Source organism: Oncorhynchus gorbuscha, linkage group LG04 (genome assembly GCF_021184085.1).
Source record: "Oncorhynchus gorbuscha isolate QuinsamMale2020 ecotype Even-year linkage group LG04, OgorEven_v1.0, whole genome shotgun sequence".
NCBI classification, from domain to species: domain Eukaryota; kingdom Metazoa; phylum Chordata; class Actinopteri; order Salmoniformes; family Salmonidae; genus Oncorhynchus; species Oncorhynchus gorbuscha.
In genome coordinates, this window is record NC_060176.1 from 66,181,158 (window position 1) to 66,207,016 (window position 25,859).

Below are 25,859 nucleotides of genomic sequence, written 5' to 3' on the forward strand. Positions count from 1 at the left end.
AGAAGGACAACCATCTCTGCAGCAACCACCAATCAGGCCTTTATGGTAGAGTGGCCATACAGAAGCCACTCCTCAGTAAAAGGCACATGACAGCCCGCTTGAAGTTTACCAAAAGGCACCTAAATGACTCTGACCATGAGAAACAAGATTATCTGGTCACATGAAACCAAGACAGAATTATTTGGCCTGAATGCCAAGCGTCACGTCTGGAGGAAACTTGGCACCATCCCTACAGTGAAATGTGGTGGTGGCAGCATGATGATGTGGGAATGATTTTCAGCGGCAGGGACTGGGAGTCTAGTCAGGATCGAGGGAAAGATGAACGGAGCAAAATACACAGAGATCCTTGATGAAAACCTGCTCTAGAGAGAACAGGACCTCAGTCTGGGGAGAAGGTTCAACTTCCAACAGGAAAACAACCCTAAGCACACACCCAAGACAGTGCATGAGTGGCTTCGGGACAAGTCTCTGAATGTTCTTGAGTGGCCCAACCAGAGCCTGGCCTTGAACCTGGTAGAACATCTCTGGAGAGACCTGGAAATTGCTGAACAATGACGCTCCCCATTCAACCTGACAGAGCTTGAGAGGATCTGTAGAGTAGAATGGAAGAAACTCCCCAAATATAGGTTTACCAAGCTTGTAGCGTCATACCCAAGATGACTTGAGGCTGTAATTGCTGCCAAAGATGCTAAAACAAAGTACTGAGTGACGGGTCTGTATACTTATGTAAATGTGATATTTCAGTTTTATATATATATATATATATATACATATATATATATACAGTATATACACTGCTCAAAAAAATGAAGTGAACACTAAAATAACACATCCTAGATCTGAATGAATGAAATATTCTTCTTAAATACTTTTTTCTTTACATAGCTGAATGTGCTGACAACAAAATCACACAAAAATTATTAATGGAAATCAAATTTATCAACCCATGGAGGTCTGGATTTGGAGTCACACTCAAAATTAAAGTGGAAAACCACACTACAGGCTGATCCAACTTTGATGTTATGTCCTTAAAACAAGTCAAAATGAGGCTCAGTAGTGTGTGTGGCCTCCAGGCAGCAGAACGTTCTCCACGGCGTCTACAGACTCTGTCACGTCTGTCACATGTGCTCAGTGTGAACCTGCTTTCATCTGTGAAGAGCACAGGGTGCCAGTGGCGAATTTGCCAATCTTGATGTTCTCTGGCAAATGCCAAACGTCCTGCACGGTGTTGGGCTGTAAGCACAACCCCCACCTGTGGACCTCAGGCCCTCATACCACCCTCATGGAGTCTGTTTCTGATCGTTTGGGCAGACACATGCACATTTGTGGCCTGCTGGAGGTCATTTTGCAGGGCTCTGGCAGTGCTCCTCCTGCTCCTCCTTGCACAAAGGCGGAGGTAGCGGTCCTGCTGCTGAGTTGTTGCCCTCCTATGGCCTCCTCCACGTCTCCTGATGTACTGGCCTGTCTCCTGGTAGCGCCTCCATGCTCTGGACACTACGCTGACAGACACGGCAAGCCTTTTTTCCACAGTTCGCATTGATGTCCCATCCTGGATGAGCTGCACTTCCTGAGCCACTTGTGTGGGTTGTAGACTCTGTCTCATGCTACCACTAGAGTGAAAGCACCACCAGCATTCAGAAGTGACCAAAACATCAGCCAGGAAGCATAGGAACTGAGAAGTGGTCTGTGGTCACCACCTGCAGAACCACTCCTTTATTGGGGGTGTCTTGCTAATTGCCTATAATTTACACCTGTTGTCTATTCCATTTGCACAACAGCATGTGAAATTTATTGTCAATCAGTGTTGCTTCCTAAGTGGACAGTCTGATTTCACAGAAGTGTGATTGACTTGGAGTTACATTGTGTTGTTTAAGTGTTCCCTTTATGTTTTTGAGCAGTGTATTATACACATTTGCAAAAATATCTAACCGATTTTTGCTTTTTCATTATGGGGTATTGATGAGGGAGAAAAACTACTTAAACCCTTTTAGAATAAGGCTGTAATGTAACAAAATGTGGAAAAAGTCAAGAGGTCTGAATACTTTCCAAATGCACTGTATATACACTATATGCACACTACACTGACACTCACAAAACCCACACACATTCACATACATTAGATAAGCGCGCGCGCACACACACACACACACACACACACACACACACACACACACACACACACACACACACACACACACACACACACACACACACACACACACACACACACACACACACACACACACGCTGCTGCTACTCTGTTCATTATTGTTATTGTTATTATCTATTCTGATGCCTAGTCACTTTACCCTGCCTTTGTGTACACGTCTACCTCGTACCCCAGGGCATTGATCTGGCATTGGTACTCCCTGTATATACTGTAGCTTCATTCTTGTGTATTTTATTCTTCTTGTGTTACTATTTATACATGATATTTTTTACTGGATCGCTGATTTGATTTCACTTTTGTATAGTTTTTAGCCAGTAGTTCTGAATATAGAGCTCACGAGCCGAAAGTGGTCTCATAAAATTGTGTACTACGTCACATATGTGCAGATGTGTGCACCACGTCATTGCTCTCTGTCGCACTCTGCTGTGTGTTCGCATCTTTCTAGTAGCTTTCACTCAAATGGCAAGGGGCTGATGCACATTGGTTGGAACTCGAATTGCTATGGGGCTGGCCCACATGGGAAAATTTTAGGGAAAATGGCGCTGCACAGTTCCATAAAACAGTCGCTTTCAAACTAGGGATTTCGTGGCTAATTGAGGTTAAACAGTAATTCTGCTCATAGATTATGCATGTATGAACTAAATATTGACACATCCAGCCCAAAATGGGAGGTTTAAAAATATATACTAGTTGCCAAAGTTCTGGAGCATGTGTTTAATGACCATAGTAATAAATGCCATGAAGCCAACCTTACTAGCGTTAACGCAAGTCTATGGTAATAGCATGCTAACTGTTACCAAAGACCTCTAGTCATTGCGCTAACGCTAGTTACAGAGATACAAAAATCAATGAGTTCATCTGGCTCTGGGGAACTTAATCTCAGTTACCCAGAAGAGAAATTCTCACACGTTTGTAACTTCACATGCAGAATCTGACCATGAGAGAGAGAAGTAAATAAAGCAATTCATTGCCAAACCCCCAAAGTATCCTTTTAAGGCTGCATTAACACAGGCAACCCAATTCTGATATTTTTCCACTAATTTGACTTTTGACCAATCAGATCATGTCTTTTGCCAGTAATTGGTCAAAAGATCAGAATTAGGCTGCCTGTGTAAACAGTCGAAGTAGCAGACATCTATGGATCTGGGGAGATCCTCCAAATAAATACATAAATCACCCAACAAGTCAAATGCTTCCAGTCTTCTACTTGAACATCCAAGAAGCAAAGGACTAGATCCTGGAGTTTTTCCTGAACAGGTTTCAGACAGAAATCCTGGTAGTAATTATGTCTCACTTTGGTAAAGTAACAAGCTCACATACCCGTATGTTATGCTTTGCCATGCAATGTTAACACTCTCCAACTGTGCGATCGCAACATTTCTAGATTGTGGTACAATTAAATATTGATAAAGGGTCGTAAGCTAATAACAACTGTATTCCATCCCACAAAATGCGCTTGCATCAGCTGCCTGAAAGTATTTATAGTTTCAAATGTTATGCTAATGTGGAACTCAAGCTGAATGTGTTAAAACAAACTAAATCATTGTTACTAAGGAGTGTAGAACACAGGCCAACAACTGAATCAAGAACTTGGTGAGTAACATCTTTATTCAAAAAGCTGAATGAAATCCAACCCAGCTCCTCAATTACATGACAACTCCATGGTCTCTTCCAGAGCACGTAACTGAACACAAACAGCGGTCGTACCACATCATATGGTCTATACAAAACAGAAAAAGAAAAGAAACACTAAAAACAGGATCTACAGGCCCCCGTACTCTATTTTAAATTGGCAGCATAGGTAATTAAATGTTAAGAGCATCTGGTCAGAGGACCTAAAACTACACACCATTTCACATTGCCCAGGACAGACTTGGGACTGTAGACACACTGACACTACACAGTAAAGAGGGTGGAGCTGTCATCATACAGTCCCTGAAAAAAACAAAATAACCACAATGGGGATAGAGAGAAGAGGGGGTAGCTATGGTACTGTACAAACTGCCATACTGTCCCTTCACAAAAAGGAATCAAACCAGGTTAAAACAGGAAACGTGTACAAGGAATTAATCCCTTATCCATACAAACGTGAAGACAAGCCATTGCCACATTCATTAATTCTACAGTATTCATACACAATGCATGCCATTTAAAATTGAGGCAAATCCACAATATATGCAATGCGATACAGAAATCTATGAAAGCAATCATTTGTTTATTCCAAATTGTCACATTCTGATCAACAACAAAAAAGTCTTATTCCCCCACCTTCATATTGCATTTTAAACTTGTTTAATATTTTTTTGTAAGAACCCAAACAAGAAAGGCACTGAGTGTTGGATGTCTGTCAAATTTCCCAGCGGTTCCTTTAAGCCCTAAAAAATGAAAAGTAAAGTTCGCTGGTCGGCTCACTGTCAGGCTCTCTTTAGTCCTTCATACTGACTGAGGAAATCTGTGGTGAGACAGGAACAATAACAGAATGTTAATACCAATCCAGACCTTATGCATTCAAACGCAGTGTTTAAGGAGATTAAACAAGTCGTCACCCATAGAGATCTATCCCTCAATGGCCACCTCAGCTGCCATCTGTCCATTCAGCACTGCCTCTGTTGGGATATCCTAAAAGAACAAGAAGAGTTTAGAACAGAGGGTGGTTGATTTGAAATACTTAAAGACTGATGCCTAGTGGTTAGAGCGTTGGACTAGTAACCGGAAGGTTGCGAGTTCAAACCCCCGAGCTGACAAGGTACAAATCTGTCGTTCTGCCCCTGAACAGGCAGTTAACCCACTGTTCCCAGGCCGTCATTGAAAATAAGAATATGTTCTTAACTGACTTGCCTGGTTAAATAAAGGTTAATTTTTTTTTTTTTTATTAAAACAATTGGTTGGGAGAGTTCAATACACTATAGGTTCCTACCTTGGGGGCGGCGAGCTGCGTGTGACACTGCAGTTCTGAGATAACAGGGTGGGGGGCAGATAAATCTCCAGAGATGACGTCAAGGACCGTCTTCTCATCTATGGCATCCTTTTTAGCCTCGATTTCCATCTGGGCTCCAATTTCCTCTTTAGCCTGTGAAAGGAAACGCAGACAGTCAATGTTGTTGAGCGCACCACTAAGTTTCAAGTTGTCACGTGCACAAGTACAGTGAAGTGCCTTTCTTGCAAGCTCTTTCCCAACAATGCTTCTTACCCCATGTGAACGCTGGCTTTGTGTATATGTACTGACGTGTAACTGATAGATGCACACCCATTACATGTTTTTAAATGTATGTAAATTGTGTTACGTTCCCCAGTTTCTGTGTTGTTGTGGGTTTGTATGTGTCCATGTGTGTATTTCAGGAAATAGCTTCCTGAAGTCCTAAGCAGCTGATTGGTTGGTCCCATCGATAATTGGAGCTCTGACCCCGCCCTCTCGTCAAAGGATACAGCTGTCTTCAATTAGACTCCTTCTGCAGCTTAAAACCCAGAGTTCCTTTGTTAGGAAGAAAGAGCTTCTGGGTATGCCTCAGTATTGTTTGTTGCTCAGGGAGAGAGTCTTTGATATTCTGTGTGGTTGTTGCTCAGACACTTTTTGTGAAGTATTTTGTAGCCGGTTCTGTGGAGGTATGTTTATGTCAAAAGGACTGTTTTGACTATTGTAATTGTTTGTATTAATCTGTTTAATTTGTTCCCAAGGGGGAAGGGGAAGGCACCTTGGGAGTGCTTAGGCAAGAGGCCTGTGGGCATACATATACTCGTAGTATGTACTGTCTATGCACACTAGGTAAGACCTGGGCGGATAACCCCCTGTATTTTGGTTAGCATGCCAGATGGCGTTAAAAATAGATAAGTTGTGGGTAGGAGAGGGGGCTCTAACTTTTACTTTCTTTGCTTTGGTTCAGTCCAGACCTTTTGACCCAGAATTACCGTGTGAAGGAATAAATTCCCTGTTAATGGTGTAATTCTCTGCCTTTGTCATCCTTACCTGCAATCCCATACCTCTCTCACTCCATGGAGTTGAGTGTTGCAGGGTGTTGCGTTCCCTCCCAAGAGGCGTGTGTAACAATTGTAAAGTATTTTTTTGTCAAATGTATTTCTCGTTGTCGGACCCCAGTAAGACTAGCTGTCGCTAGTGGGGATCCTAATTAATCAATACCAGAGTAGTAAAAAATAAACCAGTAGTCCCACTACAGTACTTAGCATGCCCAATGCAATGAAACAAGCTGGAGCAGCCCACAACAAAGGGAATGAACAGAATGTAAAAAGGAAGACCACAAGGAGAGAGGCGAGGGAGGATCGATCCACAGATGGCAGAGAGAAACCCATGAGAGAGGAAGAACCCCCTGGAATGCCACATTTCAAAATGTGCGAGAGCATTTAAAATGAGAAGTTATGAGAGCATAGCTTTCACCCAAGTGTTTGATTATGTTAAGGTTATTATATAGCAAGGTGATTGAGTAAAGAGTTGGTTGAATTCAAAATTAGTGAGTGGATGAGAAGTTTAGGTTATTATGATTCAACTCTAACCAGCAGGTCCTCCGAGCAGGGCCGGTAATTGGGTGGAAGTGCATTGTCTCTCACCCTCAACTCTGTCACCTCTTTCTCCTCACACTCTGGCTCCTGAGACCAATCAGACAACAGGGTTACAGGAGTGTTTTGTGTGTCACGTCTGCTCTACGAAAGCATCTCTGCATAGAGAAATGTAGGAGACTCACGTCAATGACTTTATCAGCTGTGACAGGGGCGGGCTCAGTGACTAGAGTGATGTCGTTCAGCAACTCCGATAGGGCGTCAAGTGAATCCGTTGAGACTGCGGACACCTGAACAGAGATGACATGCAGTCGGACTTGAGGAAGGGGACATCAGCAGGTGGTCATACTGTATGATTAAAGGTGTGCCAAAACAACATGTGACCACATCTGCATGCACACCAATATCCTCTTATTATTCTTGATACTCAATTATTCTGTTTTTTAGTTTACGCATATAAACATCATATCCCGTTTACAATAACAGGAAAAAGCTTGTATCCCGGTTATGCGAAACCCCGAGAAGAAGCCTGGGATATGTTTCTTTCTGACAGGATACTGTGGCATGTAAACGTCTTATCCCTTTTACTGTTTTCCACCGTCTCCGCAGGGACTGTTTCACATATGGATTTTGTGATGTTTTCATCTGATTGTCAAACAAATCATTTAAAAAGAGTATGTTATAGCTGTGTTGCTCGATCCTCCATAACCATGTATTTTGCTGATACAACAGTATAGCCTACTGGCTTATGCTACTTTCACCCCTAATTTGGATACTTTTCTGCCTATAATTTCCAAACTTTGGTAGGCCATTTGTCAACTATAGTTAGATACATGCAGCTTCTCTTCTTGTCATAACGTGTTGCTCAGAAGACTAAAGTAGTGTTCACCAGAATGAATGCACTAGTAATCTACAGTAGTTGACACCAGTAAAGTTGTCTATTTTGTTTAGGTAGCTGAGAAAATGATTAAACACGTTTCTGATAAGACTTCAGTTCGTCTTGGGTGCATATTTTGTGGTTGAAATACTGTCTGCTTGCATAAGTGTCAAAGATAATGCAAATGCACGTGTAACTTGTTTTCTTAAGCGATGCTGAAAGAAATCACATTACATGCACAAAAAAAATAAGTTTCAATTTTACTGTAAGAAATGCTTAATTCTGCAGGAGTTAAAATTATATTACTCTACATGTGAGGTTATAGACCTACTGTCAGTGTCCAGATTTCAGTTACTATTCCATTTAACCCATATGAATTTAAAATGAGGAATATTCAGTTTATTCATAGAAACCGGGATATTCGTGAGCGGGATATCAAAGGTGCATGTAAACAGCTTATCCTGAACAAGACCTTAAGCGGGATACAGTGGCTTATCCTGAACAAGACCTTAAGCGGGATACAGTGGCTTATCCTGAACAAGACCTTAAGCGGGATACAGTGGCTTATCCTGAACAAGACCTTAAGCGGGATACAGTGGCTTATCCTGAACAAGAACTTAAGCGGGATACAGTGGCTTATCCTGAACAAGACCTTAAGCGGGATACAGTGGCTTATCCTGAACAAGACCTTAAGCGGGATACAGTGGCTTATCCTGAACAAGACCTTAAGCGGGATACAGTGGCTTATCCTGAACAAGACCTTAAGCGTGATACAGTGGCTTATCCTGAACAAGACCTTAAGCGTGATACAGTGGCTTATCCTGAACAAGAACTTAAGCGGGATACAGTGGCTTATCCTGAACAAGACCTTAAGCGGGATACAGTGGCTTATCCTGAACAAGACCTTAAGCGGGATACAGTGGCTTATCCTGAACAAGACCTTAAGCGGGATACAGTGGCTTATCCTGAACAAGACCTTAAGCGGGATACAGTGGCTTATCCTGAACAAGACCTTAAGCGGGATACAGTGGCTTATCCTGAACAAGACCTTAAGCGGGATACAGTGGCTTATCCTGAACAAGACCTTAAGCGGGATACAGTGGCTTATCCTGAACAAGACCTTAAGCGGGATACAGTGGCTTATCCTGAACAAGACCTTAAGCGGGATACAGTGGCTTATCCTGAACAAGACCTTTAGCAGGATACAGTGGCTTATCCTGAACAAGACCTTAAGTGTGATACAGTGGCTTATCCTGAACAAGACCTTAAGAGGGATACAGTGGCTTATCCTGAACAAGACCTTAAGCGGGATACAGTGGCTTATCCTGAAAAAGACCTTAAGCGGGATACAGTGGCTTATCCTGAACAAGACCTTAAGCGGGATACAGTGGCTTATCCTGAACAAGACCTTAAGCGGGATACAGTGGCTTATCCTGAACAAGACCTTAAGCAGGATACAGTGGCTTATCCTGAACAAGACCTTAAGCGGGATACAGTGGCTTATCCTGAACAAGACCTTAAGCGGGATACAGTGGCTTGCTGTATTCACCCCCCTTTGGCGTTCTTCATATTTTGTTCCCTTACAACCTGGAATTAAAATAGATTTTTTAGGGGGGTGTATCATTTGATTTACACAACATGCCTACCAATTTGAAGATGCAAAATATTTTATTTTGTGAAACAAGAAGACAAAAAAAAACAGAACTTGAGCGTGCATAACTATTCATCCCCCCAAAGTCAATACTTTGTAGAGCCACCTTATGCAGCAATTACAGCTGCAAGTCTCTTGGGGTAGGTCTCTATTAGCTTGGCACATCTAGCCACTGGAATTGTTGGCCATTCTTCAAGGCAAAACTGCTCCAGCTCCTTCAAGTTGGATGGGTTCCGCTGGTGTACAGCAATCTTTAAGTCATACCACATATTCTCAATTGGATTGAGGTCTGGGCTTTGACTAGGCCATTCCAAGACATTTAAATGTTTCCCCTTACACCACGCAAGTGATGCTTTAGCAATATGCTTTGGGTCATTGTCCTGCTAGAAGATGAACCTCCGTCCCAACTTAAATCTCTAGAAGACAAACAGGTTTCCCTCAAGAACTTCCCTGTTTTTAGCGTCATCCATCATTCCTTCAATTCTGACCAGTTTCCCAGTCCCTGCCGATGGAAAAACATCCCCACAGCATGATGCTTCCACCACCATGCTTCACTGTGGGGATGGTATTCTGGGGGTGATGATTTTGGTTTTGTGCCAGACATCACGTTTTCCTAGATGGCCAAAAAGCTCAATTTTAGTCTCATCTGACCAGAGTACCTTCTTCCATATGTTTGGGGAGTCTCCCAAATCCCTTTTGACGAACACCAAACATTGTTTGCTTATTTCTAACTTTAAGCAATGGATTTTTTCTGGCCATTCTTCCATAAAGCTCAGCTTTGTAGAGTGTACAGCTTAAAATAGTCTTATGGACAGATACTCCAATCTCCGCTGTGGAGCTTTGCAGCTCCTTCAGGGTTATCTTTGGTCTCTTTGTTTCCTCTCTGATTAATGCCCTCCTTGCCTGGTCTGTGAGTTTTGGTCGGGGGCCCTCTCTTGGCAGGTTTGTTGTGGTGCCATATTCTTTCCATTTTTTAATAATGGATTTAATGGTGCTCTGTGGGACGTTCAACGTTTGGGATATTTTTTTATAACCCAATCCTGATCTGTACTTCTCCACAACTTTGTCCCTGACCTGTTTGGAGAGCTCCTTGGTCTTCATGGTGGCGCTTGCCTGGTGATGCCCCTTTCTTAGTGGTGTTGCAGACTCTGGGGCCCTTCAGAACAGGTGTGTGTGTGTATATATACTGAGATCATGTGACACTTAGATTGCACACATGTGGACATTATTTAACTAATTATGTAATTTCTGAAGGCAATTGGTTGCACCAGATCTTATTTAGGGGCTTCTTAGCAAAGGGGGTGAATACAAATGCACGCATCGCTTTTCTAAGTTTTTTATCACATTTTTTGAAACAAGTAATTTTTTTCATTTCACTTCACCAATTTGGACTATTTTGTATATGTCCATTACATGAAATCCAACAAAAATTACAGTTTGTAATGCAACAAAATAAGAAAAACTCCAAGGGGGATGAATACATATGCAAGGCACTGTATGTGCTACTATCTGGAATAATGTGCACACCTAAATGTGGTCATTGTGTGTATGTGTCAAGAGTGGGTATGATTGGAGCGTGAGTTTCACCTGTTCAGCCATGGCTGCTTCCACAACGGGAACAGATTCTGTGATGGCAAAGTCAGCCATTGTGTTGATGACAGGGTCTACTGAGGCCTGGAGAGAATAGACAGTTATGAGCCCAATGTTCAGATATACAAATTCCAACTTAATTTCCATTTCAACTTTCTTACTTAGAAAAGTGAAAGGACTGAGAATGCCATATCTTGGTCAGCCTTACCTCTATGAGGAGCTCTGCTGGAGCGACCTCGGCTACGGGGGCTTCTTCAATCGGTGCTTCCACGGGCTTCCACAGCTTTTCTGGGATCATTTCTGTCTCCTGGGAGGTGAGAGGTTGGGGCACGTGTCAGTTTAACACCAAAGCAAAAATTAGGTGACAATCTACCATTGCTTCCTGGGTCCTGTTTGTATGAAGCAAACAGAAGTGTGAAGTGCTCCAGCGATCCTTCCTAATAGGAACGATCACTAGCTCAAAAGCCCAGCCTGCGTTGAACTGATACAAAAGCTTTGAAAATTCATCTAGATAATATGTCCCATGCGCTCCCTCTCCGGCCTCTAGGTCAACAGGCTGCTCATTATGGCACACACCTGTCACCATCACTCGCCTGGACTCCCTCACTTCCTTGATTACCTGCCCTATATATGTCACTCCCTTTGGTTCCTTCCGCAGGTGTCATTGTTTCTGTTTCCTGTCTGTGCTTCTTGTTTTGTATTATGTTCCATTTAATTTTTTTACCTTTATTTAACTAGGCAAGTCAGTTAAGAACAAATTCTTATTTTCAATGACAGCCTAGGCACAGTGGGTTAACTGCCTTGTTCAGGGGCAGAAAGACAGATTTTTACCTTGTCAGCTCGGGGATTCGATCTTGCAACCTTTCGGTTAATGCTCACATTCGATGGCCACTGGCATGCTGGAAAAGCGTGCTCTTCACAGATGAATCCCAGTTTCAACTGTACTGGACAGATCTGTACACAATTCCTGGAAGCTGAAAACGGCTCAGTTCTTCCATGGCCTGCAAAACTTACCAGACAAGTCACCCATTGAGCATGTGGGATGAACTGGATCGACGTGTACAACAGCGTGTTCCAGTTCCCGCCAATATCCAGCAACATTCCACAGGCCACAATCAACAGCCTGAGCAACTCTATGTGAAGGAGTTGTGTCGTGCTGCATGAGGCAAATTGTGGTCACACCAGATACTGATACTGGTTCTGATCCATGATCCTACCTTTTTTCCAATTTATCTGTGACCAACAGATGCATATCTGTATCCCCAGTCATGTGAAATCCATAGATTAGGGCCTGATGAATTATGAACTGTAGCTCAGTAAATTCTTTGAAATGGTTGCATGTTGCGTTTATATTTTTGTTCAATGTAGTGAGAAATTAGCTTACCACTGGAACCTCTTCAGGTGCCTCTGTCATAACAGTCTCGTGCTGAAAAGAGGAGAAATTACAAGAAAAATATTAAAAGAAAAAAAATGATCAGATGCTTTCTGAATGCTGTTGAAGAGAAAAGGGAAGGAAAAGAGCAAACCACACACTACATGCACATTCACACAAGACAACATCACGTAACAGAACACAAAGGGCTTGAGTTGAGTTTAACAGAGGCAGAGAGATGTAGCACCTCTTCTACATCAATATCTTCAGGAATGGCTTCAGCTTTGACGATAGGACGGTCTCCGTCTTTGATTCCCGACAGTTCAAGTTCAGCTTCTACAACTGGGGCAGCTTCGGCCTTGACCATGGGATCTGGCTCTGGTTCTTCCTCTACTACTGCCTCTACTTTCGCTTGGACCTCGTCAACTATTTCAGCCTCCACTTCAGCCTCGAGCCACGGCTCATCATGAGTCTAAACATGCAGTGGAACACCGTCAAACGCCACACCATGCAAGGGCAGTATGGCTGATATACACACAGTAGGCTACTACTGAAACACCTTAGATTCACTGCAGATTCTACCTTGCACCTGAGCCCGGTTTCCCGATAGCGATGGAACTTAGTCTTGCGAGTGTTTGAACGATGCATTTTTCTTATAATGGCTAAAGATGCGTTTCCCAAAACACCCCTCAGAGAGAGCGGTCGCTAAGTGCATCGTTGGAGCATGTGTCAATACTGATAGGAACAAAAGAGAGCGCTGCTCTCAGATCAGCTTTCTCTATTCAAATCTTACCATAACATTATAATTATTTCACACTACAGATGACTGATCACCCCCTAGAACAATATTACCACCTACGGGTGTAAATATTTTGGTGAATAATTCTAAAGCTTACCCAATAAAATCCATTATTTCATCATTGCGCACATTAGGCAACACATTAAATATATTGAGAAATTAAAGACAGTAGTCTAGAAGTAGCTAAATAGAACTCAACAGAGATGGATAAACCCTGTGATTGTATGTTTAGTGGAGATCTTCTGTGTAAAGTGACATGGGAGGGGGGGAAGCACCCTACGATGCACTTAGCTGTTCTACGAGTGGTCTGAGGCAGGCGTTAAATTACTAACGTTTTCAAGTGCAACATTAATAACGATGGTTTTGGGAAACCGGGCCCAGTATCACTTGGACTAAAATGGCATGCACTATATTATTTTCATATTGCACAGTGACAGACTAGCGACAAAGGTAATATTTTACCTGTGCGATCTCTGTGGTAATGGCTACGGAGTTTGCGACCTGAACCTGAACAGGGACAACAAGGAGTTAGTGTACATATTTATAAAATAAAGAGTACTGTTAATGGTCCAACTTAATGCAGAAGAAGAGGTAGTTGTTTCACTGGTAGTGAAAAGGTGGGAGGAAGGTGTCATACTAGTAGGAACACCTTTTTAAAAATTATATATATTTTTTAATGGTATTTTAGGGGGTGGATCCGCTTTAATAATGCAAATATATTGTGGCTTCTGTCAATGCAATTGTCTGCCTAATTTACAATCCCCCACATATATATTTGTACTTTATTATTTTCCCCTAACCCTACCACCCCTCCTCTAATTGGACTAAGCTAATGGATTCTACTTCCAGCTTTACATACTATATACATTTTACAGACAGTATATTATACATTAGTTATTTTTGTTTGTTTTTAGTCTCATGCTTCAGCTACCCTCAACCCCTCCCATCTATCTCTGAACACCATCCAGTTTACATTTTGTATTTGCCATATACAGTGCATTCGGAAAGTATTCAGACCCCTTGACTTTTTCCACATTTTACGTTACATCTTTATTCTAAAATATATTAAATCAGTCAGTCTTCATTGTCAAGGTACTCATCAGCATTGCTGTGTGTGCGTGTGATATCTGTAATAAAACAAAATAGGAAGGAAGAGCTGAGGTCAGTAACACTTCTGGGAGATTCAATTACATTTAATGGAATTAAAACATTTCCTCTCATGACCCCAAAGTACAACTATGTTCCAGTGTGGACTGGACAGTTCTTTATTGGGGGTTCCTCGCTTTGGCATCTTGCATTCTTAGTAGTGTTACTGAAATACAGTGCATTTGGAAAGTATTCAGACCCTTTCTCCACATTTTGTAACTGCCTTATTCTAAAATAAAATAAAGCATTTTCCTCATCAATCTACACACAATGCCCCATAATGACTTACCAAAAACAGGTTTTGAAATGTTTGCTAAAGTATTCAGAACCTTTGATATGAGACAAAAAAATGAGCTCAGGTGCATCCTGTTTCCATTGATCATCCTTGAGATGTTTCTACAACTTGATTGGAGTCCACCTGTGGTTAATTCAATTGACTGAACATGATTTGGAAAGGCACACACCTGTCTATATAAGGTCCCACAGTTGACAGTGCATGTCAGAGCAAAAACCAAGCCATGAGGTTGAAGGAAATGTCTGTAGAGCTCCGAGACAGGATTGTGTCGAGGCACAGATATGGGGAAAGGTACCAAAAAATGTCTGCAGAATTGAAGGTCTCCAAAAACACAGTGGCCTCCATCATTCTTAAATGGAAGAAGTCTGGAATCACCAAGACTCTTCCTAGAGCTGGCCGCCCGGACAAACTGAGCAATCGTGGGAGAAGAGCCTTGGTCAGGTAGGTGACCAAGAACCCGATGGTCCCTCTGACAGAGCTCCAGAGTTCCTCTGTGGAGATCAGTAGTATTTATGCTGCAGTAGTTTGTGTCAGGGGGCTAGGGTCAGTTTGTTATATCTGGAGTACTTCCCCTGTCCTATTCGGTGTCCTGTGTGAATCTAAGTGTGCGTTCTCTAATTCTCTCATTCTTTCTTTCTCTCTCTCGGAGGACCTGAGCCCTAGGACCATGCCCCAGGACTACCTGACATGATGACTCCTTGCTGTCCCCAGTCCACCTGGCCATGCTGCTGCTCCAGTTTCAACTTCCACCTGACTGTGCTGCTGCTCCAGTTTCAACTGTTCTGCCTTATTATTATTCGACCATGCTGGTAATTTATGAACATTTGAACATCTTGGTCATGTTCTGTTATAATCTCCACCCGGCACCTGGCCACCCCACATAGCCTGGTTCCTCTCTAGGTTTCTTCCTAGGTTTTGGCCTTTCTAGGGAGTTTTTCCTAGCCACCGTGCTTCTACACCTGCATTGCTTGCTGTTTGGGGTTTTAGGCTGGGTTTCTATTTTATTTGATTTTGATTTGATTTTTTGATTTGATTTGATCAGAGAACCTTCCAGAAGGACAACCATCTCTGCAGCACTCCACCAATCAGGCCTTTATGATAGTGTGGGCAGACGGAAGCCACTCCTCAGTAAAAGGTACATGACAGCCCACCTTGAGTTTGCCAGAAGGCAACTAAAGACTCTCAGACTATGAGAAACAAGATTCTCTAGTCTGATGAAACGAAGATTGAACTCTTTGTCCTGAATGCCAAGCATCACGTCTGGAGGAAACATGGCACCATCCCTGTGGTGGCAGCATGCTGTAGGGATGTTTTTCAGCAGCAGGGACTGGGTGAGTAGTAAAGATGAACAAAGCAAAGTACAGAGAGATCCTTGGTGAAAACCTGCTCCAGAGTGCTCAGGACTTCAGACTGGGGCAAAGAGATTCATCTTCCAGCAGGACAACAACCCTAAATACACATCCAAGACCACGCAGGAGTGGCTTCAGGACAAGTCTCTGAATGTTCTTGAGTGGCCCAGCCAGAGCCCGGACTTGAACCTGATTGAAAATCTCTGGAGCGACCTGAAAATAGCTGTGTAGCGACGCACCCCATCCAACCTGACAGAGCTTGGGAGGATCTGCAGAGAAGAATGGGAGAAACTCCCCAAATATAAGTTGTCAATCTTATACCCAAGAAGAGTCGAGGCTGTAATCGCTGCCAAAGGTGCATCAACAAAGTACTGAGTAAAGGGTCTGAAAACTGATGTAAATGTGGAAAAAGTGAAGCGGCCTAAATACTTTCTGAATTTTTCAACTGTGCTGTGATGTTTCACAAAAGTTATGAACCTTTCTATTCTCATACTGTAGTTTAGAGATTGTCAATTAAAGATAAACCCTTTTGCTATGAGTATTATTTTATTATTGATCGATTGACTATTACTTTGCAGATCACCTAGCGGTGCTATTTGCAGAATTAACTCCAGGTAAATGTTGCAGTTCTTCAGCCATTCCTGAACCTGCAACCAAAAAACAAGTTACATATGGACCGTACCAAATCAAAAGTATCTATTGATTCTGTGTCTTCGCAGAAAAATCTGCAAAGCGTGGTCCTTCTGTAGCTCAGTTGGTAGAGCATGGCGCTTGTAACGCCAGGGTAGTGGGTTCGATCCCCGGGACCACCCATACGTAGAATGTATGCACACATGACTGTAAGTCGCTTTGGATAAAAGCGTCTGCTAAATGGCATATATTATTATTATTATATTAACATTCTATTGGTTGCAAGAATTTGGTATAATAATTAACATTTTGCATCCGGCGTCGTTTTGTGTATCAGTTCATAAACCAAGTGTGATGGAATCGGTACATCGAAAATCTCTTCCCAACTATTTTGCGATCTGTATGTCACATCTGTACATTTTTTGGTCCTTACATAAAACTGGTATACTTATTTTTTTTTATAACAATTTTCTTTATCCAATGTTGGTCTTTAATACAGGGCTAACAGACAAGTTCCTTACTTGCCTCTTCCATTTTTGCGGTAATGCTGCAATAAGCTGGTTGTAATTTTGGATAGAGCAGACATTTCCATGTATTTTTGTTAGCTGCATGTGGGAACACCTCTCTGTAGACAAGCTTGTTCTTTGTTCAGACCCTGCTGCTCAACCAGAGCCATGTTTGAGCAACAGCAGATGACTTGTGGGAGAATTTCGGGGTGCCCGGGGGGCTCCATGACTGGTTCAGCGAGTTGAGGAACAGAGTTCAGTGAGTTGATTGGAGGGGGGGGGGTCAGGGGGGGGGTTACCTTAAATTCAGCAAGAGCTGACACAGGGGCCTCAGGAATGGGTATGGCCTGGAAGAAGTAGAGAGAAAGGAGTCGTTATGAATATACATTTCGCTGACTGCTATAGTCAAATGGATATAAAGTTAAACTGATATTGGAGTGGCAGAGTAGAAGTCATCCGGTTTGGAACATCAAGTTAGTATTAAGCAATTCATATTTAAATTCTGTATTAAATCATTAATACAACTACATGATGGAATTGTATTTTAGAACAGTGGTGGGTGGGTCGATGGTTCCCAATTGTTATGTTTTTCACCCATGTGTAAAAAATGCAAGGTTTTGCTAAATATTCTTTCAGAGATCATAAACCTTTCCTTAGAAAATACACTAGGAGTACACTGCACACACACCTCCCTCAGTGCTGGCTGTGTGTCGACTACATAGGAGTCTGTGTGTGGGGGGGTATGGAACACAAAGTGACATTAGAGCCAATTACATAATGCCAGAGATCTGCCACGCCCCCTCCTATGTCCCTCTCTCCATGGCAGGCAGAGAAAAAAAGAACAAATATCTATTGATAGCTCAAGATGGAGGTTACGAGGAAACCATATTTGCCCTCACCCCCTCCCCTCCGCCAAGCCTTTGTCTTCTGTGCCACATGGTCCATCTCTCCACCTCGGTGCGTAATTCACAGCATGCACACTTGGTACTGAACTCACACTGTGCTATCAGGTGTGTTGACCAATACTGACACTGTCTACAGCACATCATTTGTGCAGAGATTGTAAATAATTTACCATTTCTGGGACTGGAGCATACCATCCTACATAAAGTCTATATGCTACTTTACAAATGACACGAACCAGGCCAGAAAAAAGCCTGTCTAAAACGGGTACCCTATTGGAGGGAGATAGATCACACTAATCACACGACCTCCACATTGACGAAACCTCAGAACATGGTCAAACACCGAAATTATACAAACTGCAGATAGAACACCTCTGTTCAAATGGGCAGTTATGTTTTTATTTTATTTAATCTTTATTTAACTAGGCAAGTCACTTAACAACAAATTCTTATTTACAATGACGGGCCCTACCAAAAGGCCTACTGCTGGGACGGGCTGGGATTAAAAAATATATATAGAGTAATATTAATATATATATAAATATAGGACAAAACACACATTACGACGAGACAACACTACATAAAGAGTGACCTAAGATAACAACATAGCATGGCAGAAACACATGACAACACAGCATGGTAGCAGCACAACATGACAACAACATGATAGCAACACAAAACATGATAAAAACATTATTGGGAACAGACAACAACACAAAGGGCAAGAAGGTAGAGACAACAATACATCACGCAAAGCAGCCACAACTGTCAGTAAGAGTGTCCATGATTGAGTCTTTGAATGAAGAGATTGAGCTAAAACTGTCCAGTTTGAGTGTTCGTTGCAGCTCGTTCCAGTCGCTAGCTGCAGCGAACTGAAAAGAGGAGCATCCCAGGGATGTGTGTGCTTTGGGGACCTTTAACAGAAAAAGTAATCAGCATTTTTCTAGCACGTTATGTTACTAAGACAAGGGGTCTAAAAGTGATCCGTTGAAGGGACCATAACTATACTGAACAAGCACGTAGTCTATAGCTCCAGGTAAGTAAATATATAACTCGGGTAGAGCTGTGTAGAGGGAGGGAGAGACTGTGGGCTACAGGCCTTCCACTGGCAGCCTATATTCACATAGCCACAGCCGCTACTACCATCCCTTGCTGTTGTGGAACACTGTGTACCAAACTGGTCTGATCGCAGCTCTGTCTTGCCAAAATGTACAAAACTGATCCGAGTACAGCCCTTTCTATCAGACAGACCACAATTTAACCCCTTCAGAGCACATTATGGACATAATGTTCCTAGTACACACCCCATTCCTCCTCCTCCTTCCTAGCAGCCAAGTTCCTGTTTTTGCTGTAGAAGCTAGGGAACAATATACCCACAATGTAAAAAATGAACAATGACATTTACTACAGAAATCCTGACAGAGCTAAATGGCACTCCAATTCCAATGGAGGGGAACTTTTGGAGAACAAAATAGAGAAATTATTCAGCACATATAGGAGAGCTAGCCTCGTGTTATATTCTGGAGAAGCTTCCTATATGGTAAATGCTTCCACATGTGGGAGAGAGAGAGATGGGTGAAGTGGATAAAAAAAATGGTCACCTTTCATAGCAAATGCCTAGTTTCAGTCAGCCCAGGAAGGCAGGCACTAGCTAGGTGGGGGACATCATGCAGGGGCACTAGGTGACAACAGGTGCCAGAGAGAAAGTGCACCTCTATAGGGGCCCCATAAGTGGGCACACAAGAGGGGAAGAGCAGGAAAGAGGAAGAGCCAAGAGAGAAAGCTGCCTGGTACAAAATGTTTGGCCTCAGATGCCCCGTCCTCCCCATCCAGGATAAATTACCACAACCACCATCAGAGGGGGGGGGGGCTCTCACCTGTGTCTCTACGGTGACGTCCAGTAGGGGTGTGGAGTCTAGGGGCCTTGGCCCCCTCAGCCAGCTGAATATGAGCCCCATCGTGACGAAACCGCAACCAACTGACTGACCAGAGCCACCAACTGTCAAGCCTTTCTCTACCAGCACCAACGGTTTATGGATTTGGGCAAGTGCAGTGTCTCAGTGCTCCTATGTTTAGAGTACAAGAATGTGCAAATCTTACCAACTAAATAAAACTATCCTGATACCGAGTGTGTATAACACACCCACTATGTGTGTGCGTGAGTCCAAAGTACTTTTATGAAAGTGTGTGTCTGTGTGTGTGTGTAAAGGTGAAATATATATATATATTTTTAATGTGTGTGTGTGTGTGTGTGTGTGTGTGTGTGTGTGTGTGTGTGTGTGTGTGTGTGTGTGTGTGTGTGTGTGTGTGTGTGTGTGTGTGTGTGTGTGTGTGTGTGTGTGTGTGTGTGTGTGTGTGTGTGTGTGTGTGTGTGTGTGTGGCGTTTCTGGCATGTCTACGGTGAGCGCAGCAGCATAGGGCTGAGGAAAAGAGGGCCAGGTGGGCGGGGATCCAAGGGCTGAACACCGGCTGGGCCCTCAGAGCCTACAAGGGGAGTGAGGGGCTGGTACTTTACTGTGGAGCTCTATCGGCTGACCGTGAGTCCAACATCATATATAACCACCCCCTTATCCCTCGCTACACACTCACATACATGTGAGAGCACATGTCAGCACACACGTCATAGCTACAGCATCGGAGGAACTTTGGAAAATATTGCAACTGAACTAACGCCAGTCATGTGTAGGAGAAAGTGTTAGCTGACCTGGCTCATTAGAAAACCTTAAAACAGCTTTAGAGTAATCTCATGTTATTAAGTTACCATAAATTTTCTGGAAAACACAAGTGAAATCAGTTTTAGAACAGACAAATCCATCCAAGACAAATTACAGTAGACAAGGTTAATGTATAGTGACTGCAACAGGGGCCCTGCCCACACTCCTGGACATGTACAGCCTCTGTTAAATAGAACATACTGTTCTCCTACTGCCCCCCCCCCCCCATCTAATTTCCACACCACGCTGAATCTACTTCATCTCATCTCCATGGAAAGCAACCAAGGCAACCATTTTGCACAGCAAAGCAACCAGGGAACCATTTTGCACAGCAAAGCAACCAGGGATCCATTTTGCACAGCAAAGCTACCAGGGAACCATTTTGCACAGCAAAGATAGAACTTTACTCAAGTGTTGGGTGCTGGTTTAATGTTAAGTACAGAAACTATGTCACTTGTGAAAAGAAATGTAAAAAAATCTGTCCATGCCCAACATGTCCGAAACCACCTGAACCCATATCTTCCCCATTCCCAAACAAATTCAAAATGGAAGAGCGGGTCCTTACCTCAGTTACTGGCTCAGTTTCTGGAATTATGCTTTCTTCAACTTCCTGCCCTGCTGCAGTTTCTTCTGTAGGGGGCTCAACAGAAGCTTCTGCTTCTACGACTGGGGCCTCGACTGGGACTTCTTCTGGGGCCTCGACTGGGACTTCTTCTGGGGCCTCGACTGGGACTTCTTCTGGGGCCTCGACTGGGACTTCTTCTGGGGCCTCGACTGGGACTTCTTCTGGGGCCTCGACTGGGACTTCTTCTGGGGCCTCGACTGGGACTTCTTCTGGGGCCTCGACTGGGACTTCTTCTGGGGTCTCGACTGGGACTTCTTCTGGGGTCTCGACTGGGACTTCTTCTGGGGCCTCGACTGGGACTTCTTCTGGGGCCTCGACTGGGACTTCTTCTGGGGCCTCGACTGGGACTTCTTCTGGGGCCTCGACTGGGACTTCTTCTGGTGCCTCGACTGGGACTTCTTCCGGAACTTCTTCTGGGGTCTCGACTTCAACCTCCACTGGAGCTTCGACTGGGGTCTCAACTTCAATCTCAGCTGCTACCACTTCAGGCTCTACCACCGTCACCACAGCCTCAGGTACTTTGACTGGGGCCGGTGGCTGTACGAATGGGACCTTTACTACTATAGTGGGGGGAATAAGGGGGTGACAATTGGATATTTCAGGGGGCTTTATGACTGGTACCTTTACTACTGGAGGAGGTGAGAGAAGGGGGGGACAATTTAATATTTCAAGGGGGGGTGCCACGGCAGCCACTCCTGGGGTTCCTTTGCCTGCGCCAGTAGAATGCTGCTCCTCAAGGACTCTCCTCTGGGCCTGCTGCTCAACACAAAGACAGAGAGAGAAGTGTGTCTGATGAACTTTACTATGAATCCCTCTACTTTGATTAAACAGTGAGAGATTGAGAAAAAAATATGAGGAGAGGTTGCTGAAGGTAATCCAGCCAGAGGGCTGTTTGTTATTGAATTACTTGTCTAGTTTGGAGTTAAGGGGAGAGGGTCTATTCTAGTCGATGAAATACCAGGAATACCAAACTAGTACCAACATGTTTTCCCAGAGAGGACAGAGGACTTAACCTTTGGGCTATGGTGCCAATCAATGCGGCGGAGAGGGTGGGGGGGGGCAAAACGGGTTAGATAATGGTGCTAAATTGTCTGACTCCGAGTGATTCTGACACGTCAAGTCAGGCGGGACCGAAACCTGCGAGTCAGCAGGGCTAGGGATGGGGCCCCGCAGGGCAGACTGAACTAATCACATCAATCTTATTATAATCATGTTATAATCACACCCTATGCCTCGTTAGCTGCGAGAGAGGCCCGGCCAGCCAGCAGAGTTTACAGAGACGCCAAGCGCATAAACTCAGTGAGTGTACATAAAAAAACAGCTCTGCCTTTTGGTCTGTCAGTCAAAACAACACCTCCCGCCCCTTCACACTGGTACGATTTAGGGTTGAGCCAATCAATAGGAGTAGTCTTAAAACCATTTACCAGACATCGTCATCCTTTGGAAAGAAACTAGAGAGACTTGTTTGAAGGGGCAGGGGAGCACATGTAAAAAGCACAAGTTAAGAAAAGCACTGAAGCAGAACTGATTGCATTGCAATCAGCAAGAGAGTCCCCTGCTGTCTTGTTTTTGTTTAAAAAGATCTTTATTGAAGTTTCACATTTTAATTTTACTATCAAATCATTCACATAAATACACATCAACAACAATACATTTAATTACATAACATGATACAAATACATAATTACATAACATGATACAGATTACAGTGTGCATGGAAGTTATATATATGTGCACCTCCATAGATATCTTGGGCATGCAAAGGTGATAAGGATTTGGGATATGTTTTTATCTGGGCTTCTGTGACAGGTTTCAAAGATTGTACAGGCCCATGGCATGCATCAAATCCATTACCAAATACAGCCTTGGTTTGAGTTAGGGGGGGTGGGGGTGCTTATGAGAACTCCAATCTCACCATACTGAGAAGTATTTGCAAGGAATCTTAAGTGTAGTGCATGTACAATATTAACTGACTTACAGCAGACCTATGATAGAGCCTTGGATAACATCTAAATAATTGGTAGAATATACATTATTATATAATTGGTAGAATATACATTATACATTGTAATTAATTGATGTTAATAGAAGAATAGACATTGCTAGATGGTAACATTGGAGAAATGTGTCCCTTTGTTGCATAAGGTGATCTTGGAATAAATGGAGAGGCACATGTTCTAAGATGGAAAACACATTTAACTTCTCTGGCCCTCCCTTCAACACCCCCCCCCCCCCCCCCACCCCCCACCCCTTTATGAAGGAAAGGCTCTGCCGCCCTCCACCCAAGCACCAGGTCCAGAGTGTGCAAAGCATCTTGCAAGATATGTGCTTGTGTAAAATAGTAAATTATTGCCATTCCACCTTTGAATATACAATTAAGATGTTTTACTAATAGTTAAATGCTATAACTCCGCTCACGACAATTCAATGAATAGCTGACAGTTTATGCCCAATGACGAACCAAGCAATTGCAACCACAAACTTTGAGCGCAACCACTGCATATGAGCGCAATTTGCGCCGATGTTGCGTGCTTATGATAAACCGTTCATTCAATTGACAAAATCTACTAACCAGCATGACCACGTCACTGATTGTTTATAACAATTTATAGATAACCTACTTGGCCGAGAAGCATACCCAGCGAGATCAAACTTTATGCACGGCCCTTATCAAACATTGCCAACAGCGCGCTGTGTTACCGCGCCGCATAGAGGGGAATGGAAAGCCAGCAAAGAGAGGAACGGCGAGCCACATCCAATGGATTGGAAGGGATGGATTGGAAATGATGTTAGGCATGTATGACGGACATATTGGCAGTGGTTTCTTCACATGCATCCACTCGGCTTAAAAATGCATGACTGAAGTCATTTAGGTTTGAAAAACAATTTAGTTAGCGTACAAGGAGGTTTGTTCATCCATGGTACCGATCCTTCATCCATTCCATACACACACACAAAGTAATCGAAGTGCATTGAACATTTCATCCATTGAAATTGCATATTTTTAATGGATGAAATGTTCAATGGCCTTCAATTACCTGAGTGGATGAAAACCCACCCATACGTAGAATGTATGCACACATGACTGTAAGTCGCTTTGGATAAAAGCGTCTGCTAAATGGCATATATATTATATTATATATATATAAAACATGGAGCGCAAATTAATTCCAAACATCGCAGGTGATCAAAGCCTAATTCAGTGGTTCCCAACCTATTTCGATTACTGTACCACCAACTGAAGTTTGCCCAGAGTACCCATGAAGTACTCCTCATGTGCATTTTAACAGTTGGCCTAAAGTCTCATGAGTCTTCTCAATTACCCCCCCCCCCCTTGATAGGCCAAGTACCCCCAGGTCCTAGTACCCCTATTTGGGAACCACTGGCCTCATTAGCTACAACACTGAGAAAATGAACGAGCCCAGGTGGTCCGCACTTACCACCCTTCGCATGCGGCGCTTGTTCTTCTTCCTCTTGCTGGGCATGTTCGGGTTTTGAGTTCACGCAAGAAAGAACTATAAACTTTGATTTCTGTCCTCCCCGGGGATGGAGGAGAATAAAAAATGTGCCGAAAAACAGGAGAATTGACCCGGTTTGATAACCAGATGTTACTGATGGACGGAACAATGTGGATGTTTTTAAAGCCCTTGTTGTTGTTTTTTTCATCTCTGCCTGGACCTATCGGGGAGGGAGATTGTGGAGGGGGCGTTGACGATAGAGGGGTGTGTGTGCCCCTTGGTTGATGAGCATCGAGTGGGCTTGCCTTGCCCACAAACTGGCGTTGTTTTCTGAAGTTATGCAACTCCATCGTTTTGGACGGGTTCAGAAAACGTACCCAGCCCCCTTTTCGAGTTCGAATTGATTGATTCTGTTTGAATTTTGAAATTGTGACCAAATGTTGTCTCACTCACGGTTGGCTTAGTCTTCCTCACGTTGTGTCCTATTTATGCGTCTCTGTTTAGAAAATGTGTAAACTACAGCTCATGACAGGATTTTAGCTCCGGAGAAATAGAGTAGGCATATCTTGTGAAGTGTGTTTGTCTCCGAGTTCAGTAATGAAAATCGATTGCAATAATCTGAGCAGCATCATAGATGAGCATGCGTGCGTTATGTTCTCCGTGCTCCACCTCCGCGCGCTTCAAGTAACCCAGCGCGCTAGAGTGGTTTCGTGGCTGTAGCACATTTAGAGTTCGATTCATACCCAATAATCTAAAACAATTCAGGAATTTAAAACAAATAACACTTTGTTTGTCATAGACGGACAATATTAATATGAGATGAAAGGCGAGTTCCTAATGAGTTCAGAAAGCAAAACTAGAGCTATATGTGAGGTTCACAACGATGGGGGCAGACGTTTTGATCAAGGGAGACCTTTAGAAAATATGCACATTTACTCTAAATATACAAATACGTAATTTACAGTTAAGGAAGGTGAAATCTTATAGTTAGTCGTTTTATAAATAGATATTTAGAAAAAAATATATAAGTGATTTCAAGTCTTATTCAGTTTTGTTGAATAGGAAATACATATAAAATATTTCACATTTTTATCATATTTGTACTGTGTACCTGAGCTTGTTTCCTCAAAAGTGACTGCACCTCAGTCATTTATTTTTCTCAATGACCAGAAATATCAGATTTGAACATTTCTTGGAGTATGCAACATTACTAGTTATTGTTTATGATAAATAATTACTTTATGTAGATTTGTTTTTTTACAT

At 43.0% G+C, this 25,859-nt stretch overlaps 2 protein-coding genes across 5 annotated transcripts; both read right to left on the reverse strand.

Moving 5' to 3' along the window:
• Positions 1 to 3,760: 3,760 nt before the first annotated feature.
• LOC124034527 (calphotin-like) lies at positions 3,761 to 24,775 on the reverse strand. 4 transcript variants are annotated; one of them, XM_046347839.1, is made up of 13 exons: positions 24,579 to 24,773; positions 21,079 to 21,894; positions 17,194 to 17,241; positions 13,431 to 13,475; positions 12,417 to 12,641; positions 12,182 to 12,223; positions 11,006 to 11,104; positions 10,795 to 10,881; positions 6,865 to 6,969; positions 6,677 to 6,769; positions 5,088 to 5,240; positions 4,717 to 4,789; positions 3,761 to 4,622 (listed from the first exon to the last, which is right to left on the reverse strand). In XM_046347839.1, the coding sequence occupies exons 1-12, from the start codon at positions 24,621 to 24,623 to the stop codon at positions 4,727 to 4,729; spliced, it is 1,821 nt and encodes a 606-aa protein (XP_046203795.1). In that variant the 5' UTR covers positions 24,624 to 24,773; the 3' UTR covers positions 3,761 to 4,622; positions 4,717 to 4,726. The 4 variants fall into 4 exon arrangements, with proteins under 4 accessions (XP_046203795.1, XP_046203796.1, XP_046203798.1 ...); XM_046347840.1 differs by having other exon boundaries at positions 6,731 to 6,769; positions 24,579 to 24,772; XM_046347842.1 differs by lacking the exon at positions 12,417 to 12,641 and having other exon boundaries at positions 24,579 to 24,775.
• Positions 6,980 to 9,248, reverse strand: LOC124034528. Its single transcript, XM_046347843.1, has 2 exons — positions 8,065 to 9,248; positions 6,980 to 8,028 (listed from the first exon to the last, which is right to left on the reverse strand). Exons 1-2 carry the CDS (start codon positions 9,178 to 9,180, stop codon positions 7,960 to 7,962), a joined length of 1,185 nt encoding a protein of 394 aa, XP_046203799.1. The 5' UTR covers positions 9,181 to 9,248; the 3' UTR covers positions 6,980 to 7,959.
• Positions 24,776 to 25,859: the final 1,084 nt, after the last annotated feature.

Coding starts and splice junctions, on each gene's coding strand:
- LOC124034528 (XM_046347843.1), bottom strand. CDS start 9,180: ATGATACACCCCCCTAAAAAATCTATTTTAATTCCAGGTTGTAAGGGA. Junction 8,029..8,064: donor GCCACTGTATCCCGCTTAAG/GTCTTGTTCAGG, acceptor ATCCCGCTTAAG/GTCTTGTTCAGGATAAGCTG.
- LOC124034527 (XM_046347839.1), bottom strand. CDS start 24,623: ATGCCCAGCAAGAGGAAGAAGAACAAGCGCCGCATGCGAAGGGTG. Junction 13,476..17,193: donor CAGCTCTTGCTGAATTTAAG/GTAACCCCCCCC, acceptor GTCCCTGTTCAG/GTTCAGGTCGCAAACTCCGT. Junction 11,105..12,181: donor CACCTGAAGAGGTTCCAGTG/GTAAGCTAATTT, acceptor CTCACCTCCCAG/GAGACAGAAATGATCCCAGA.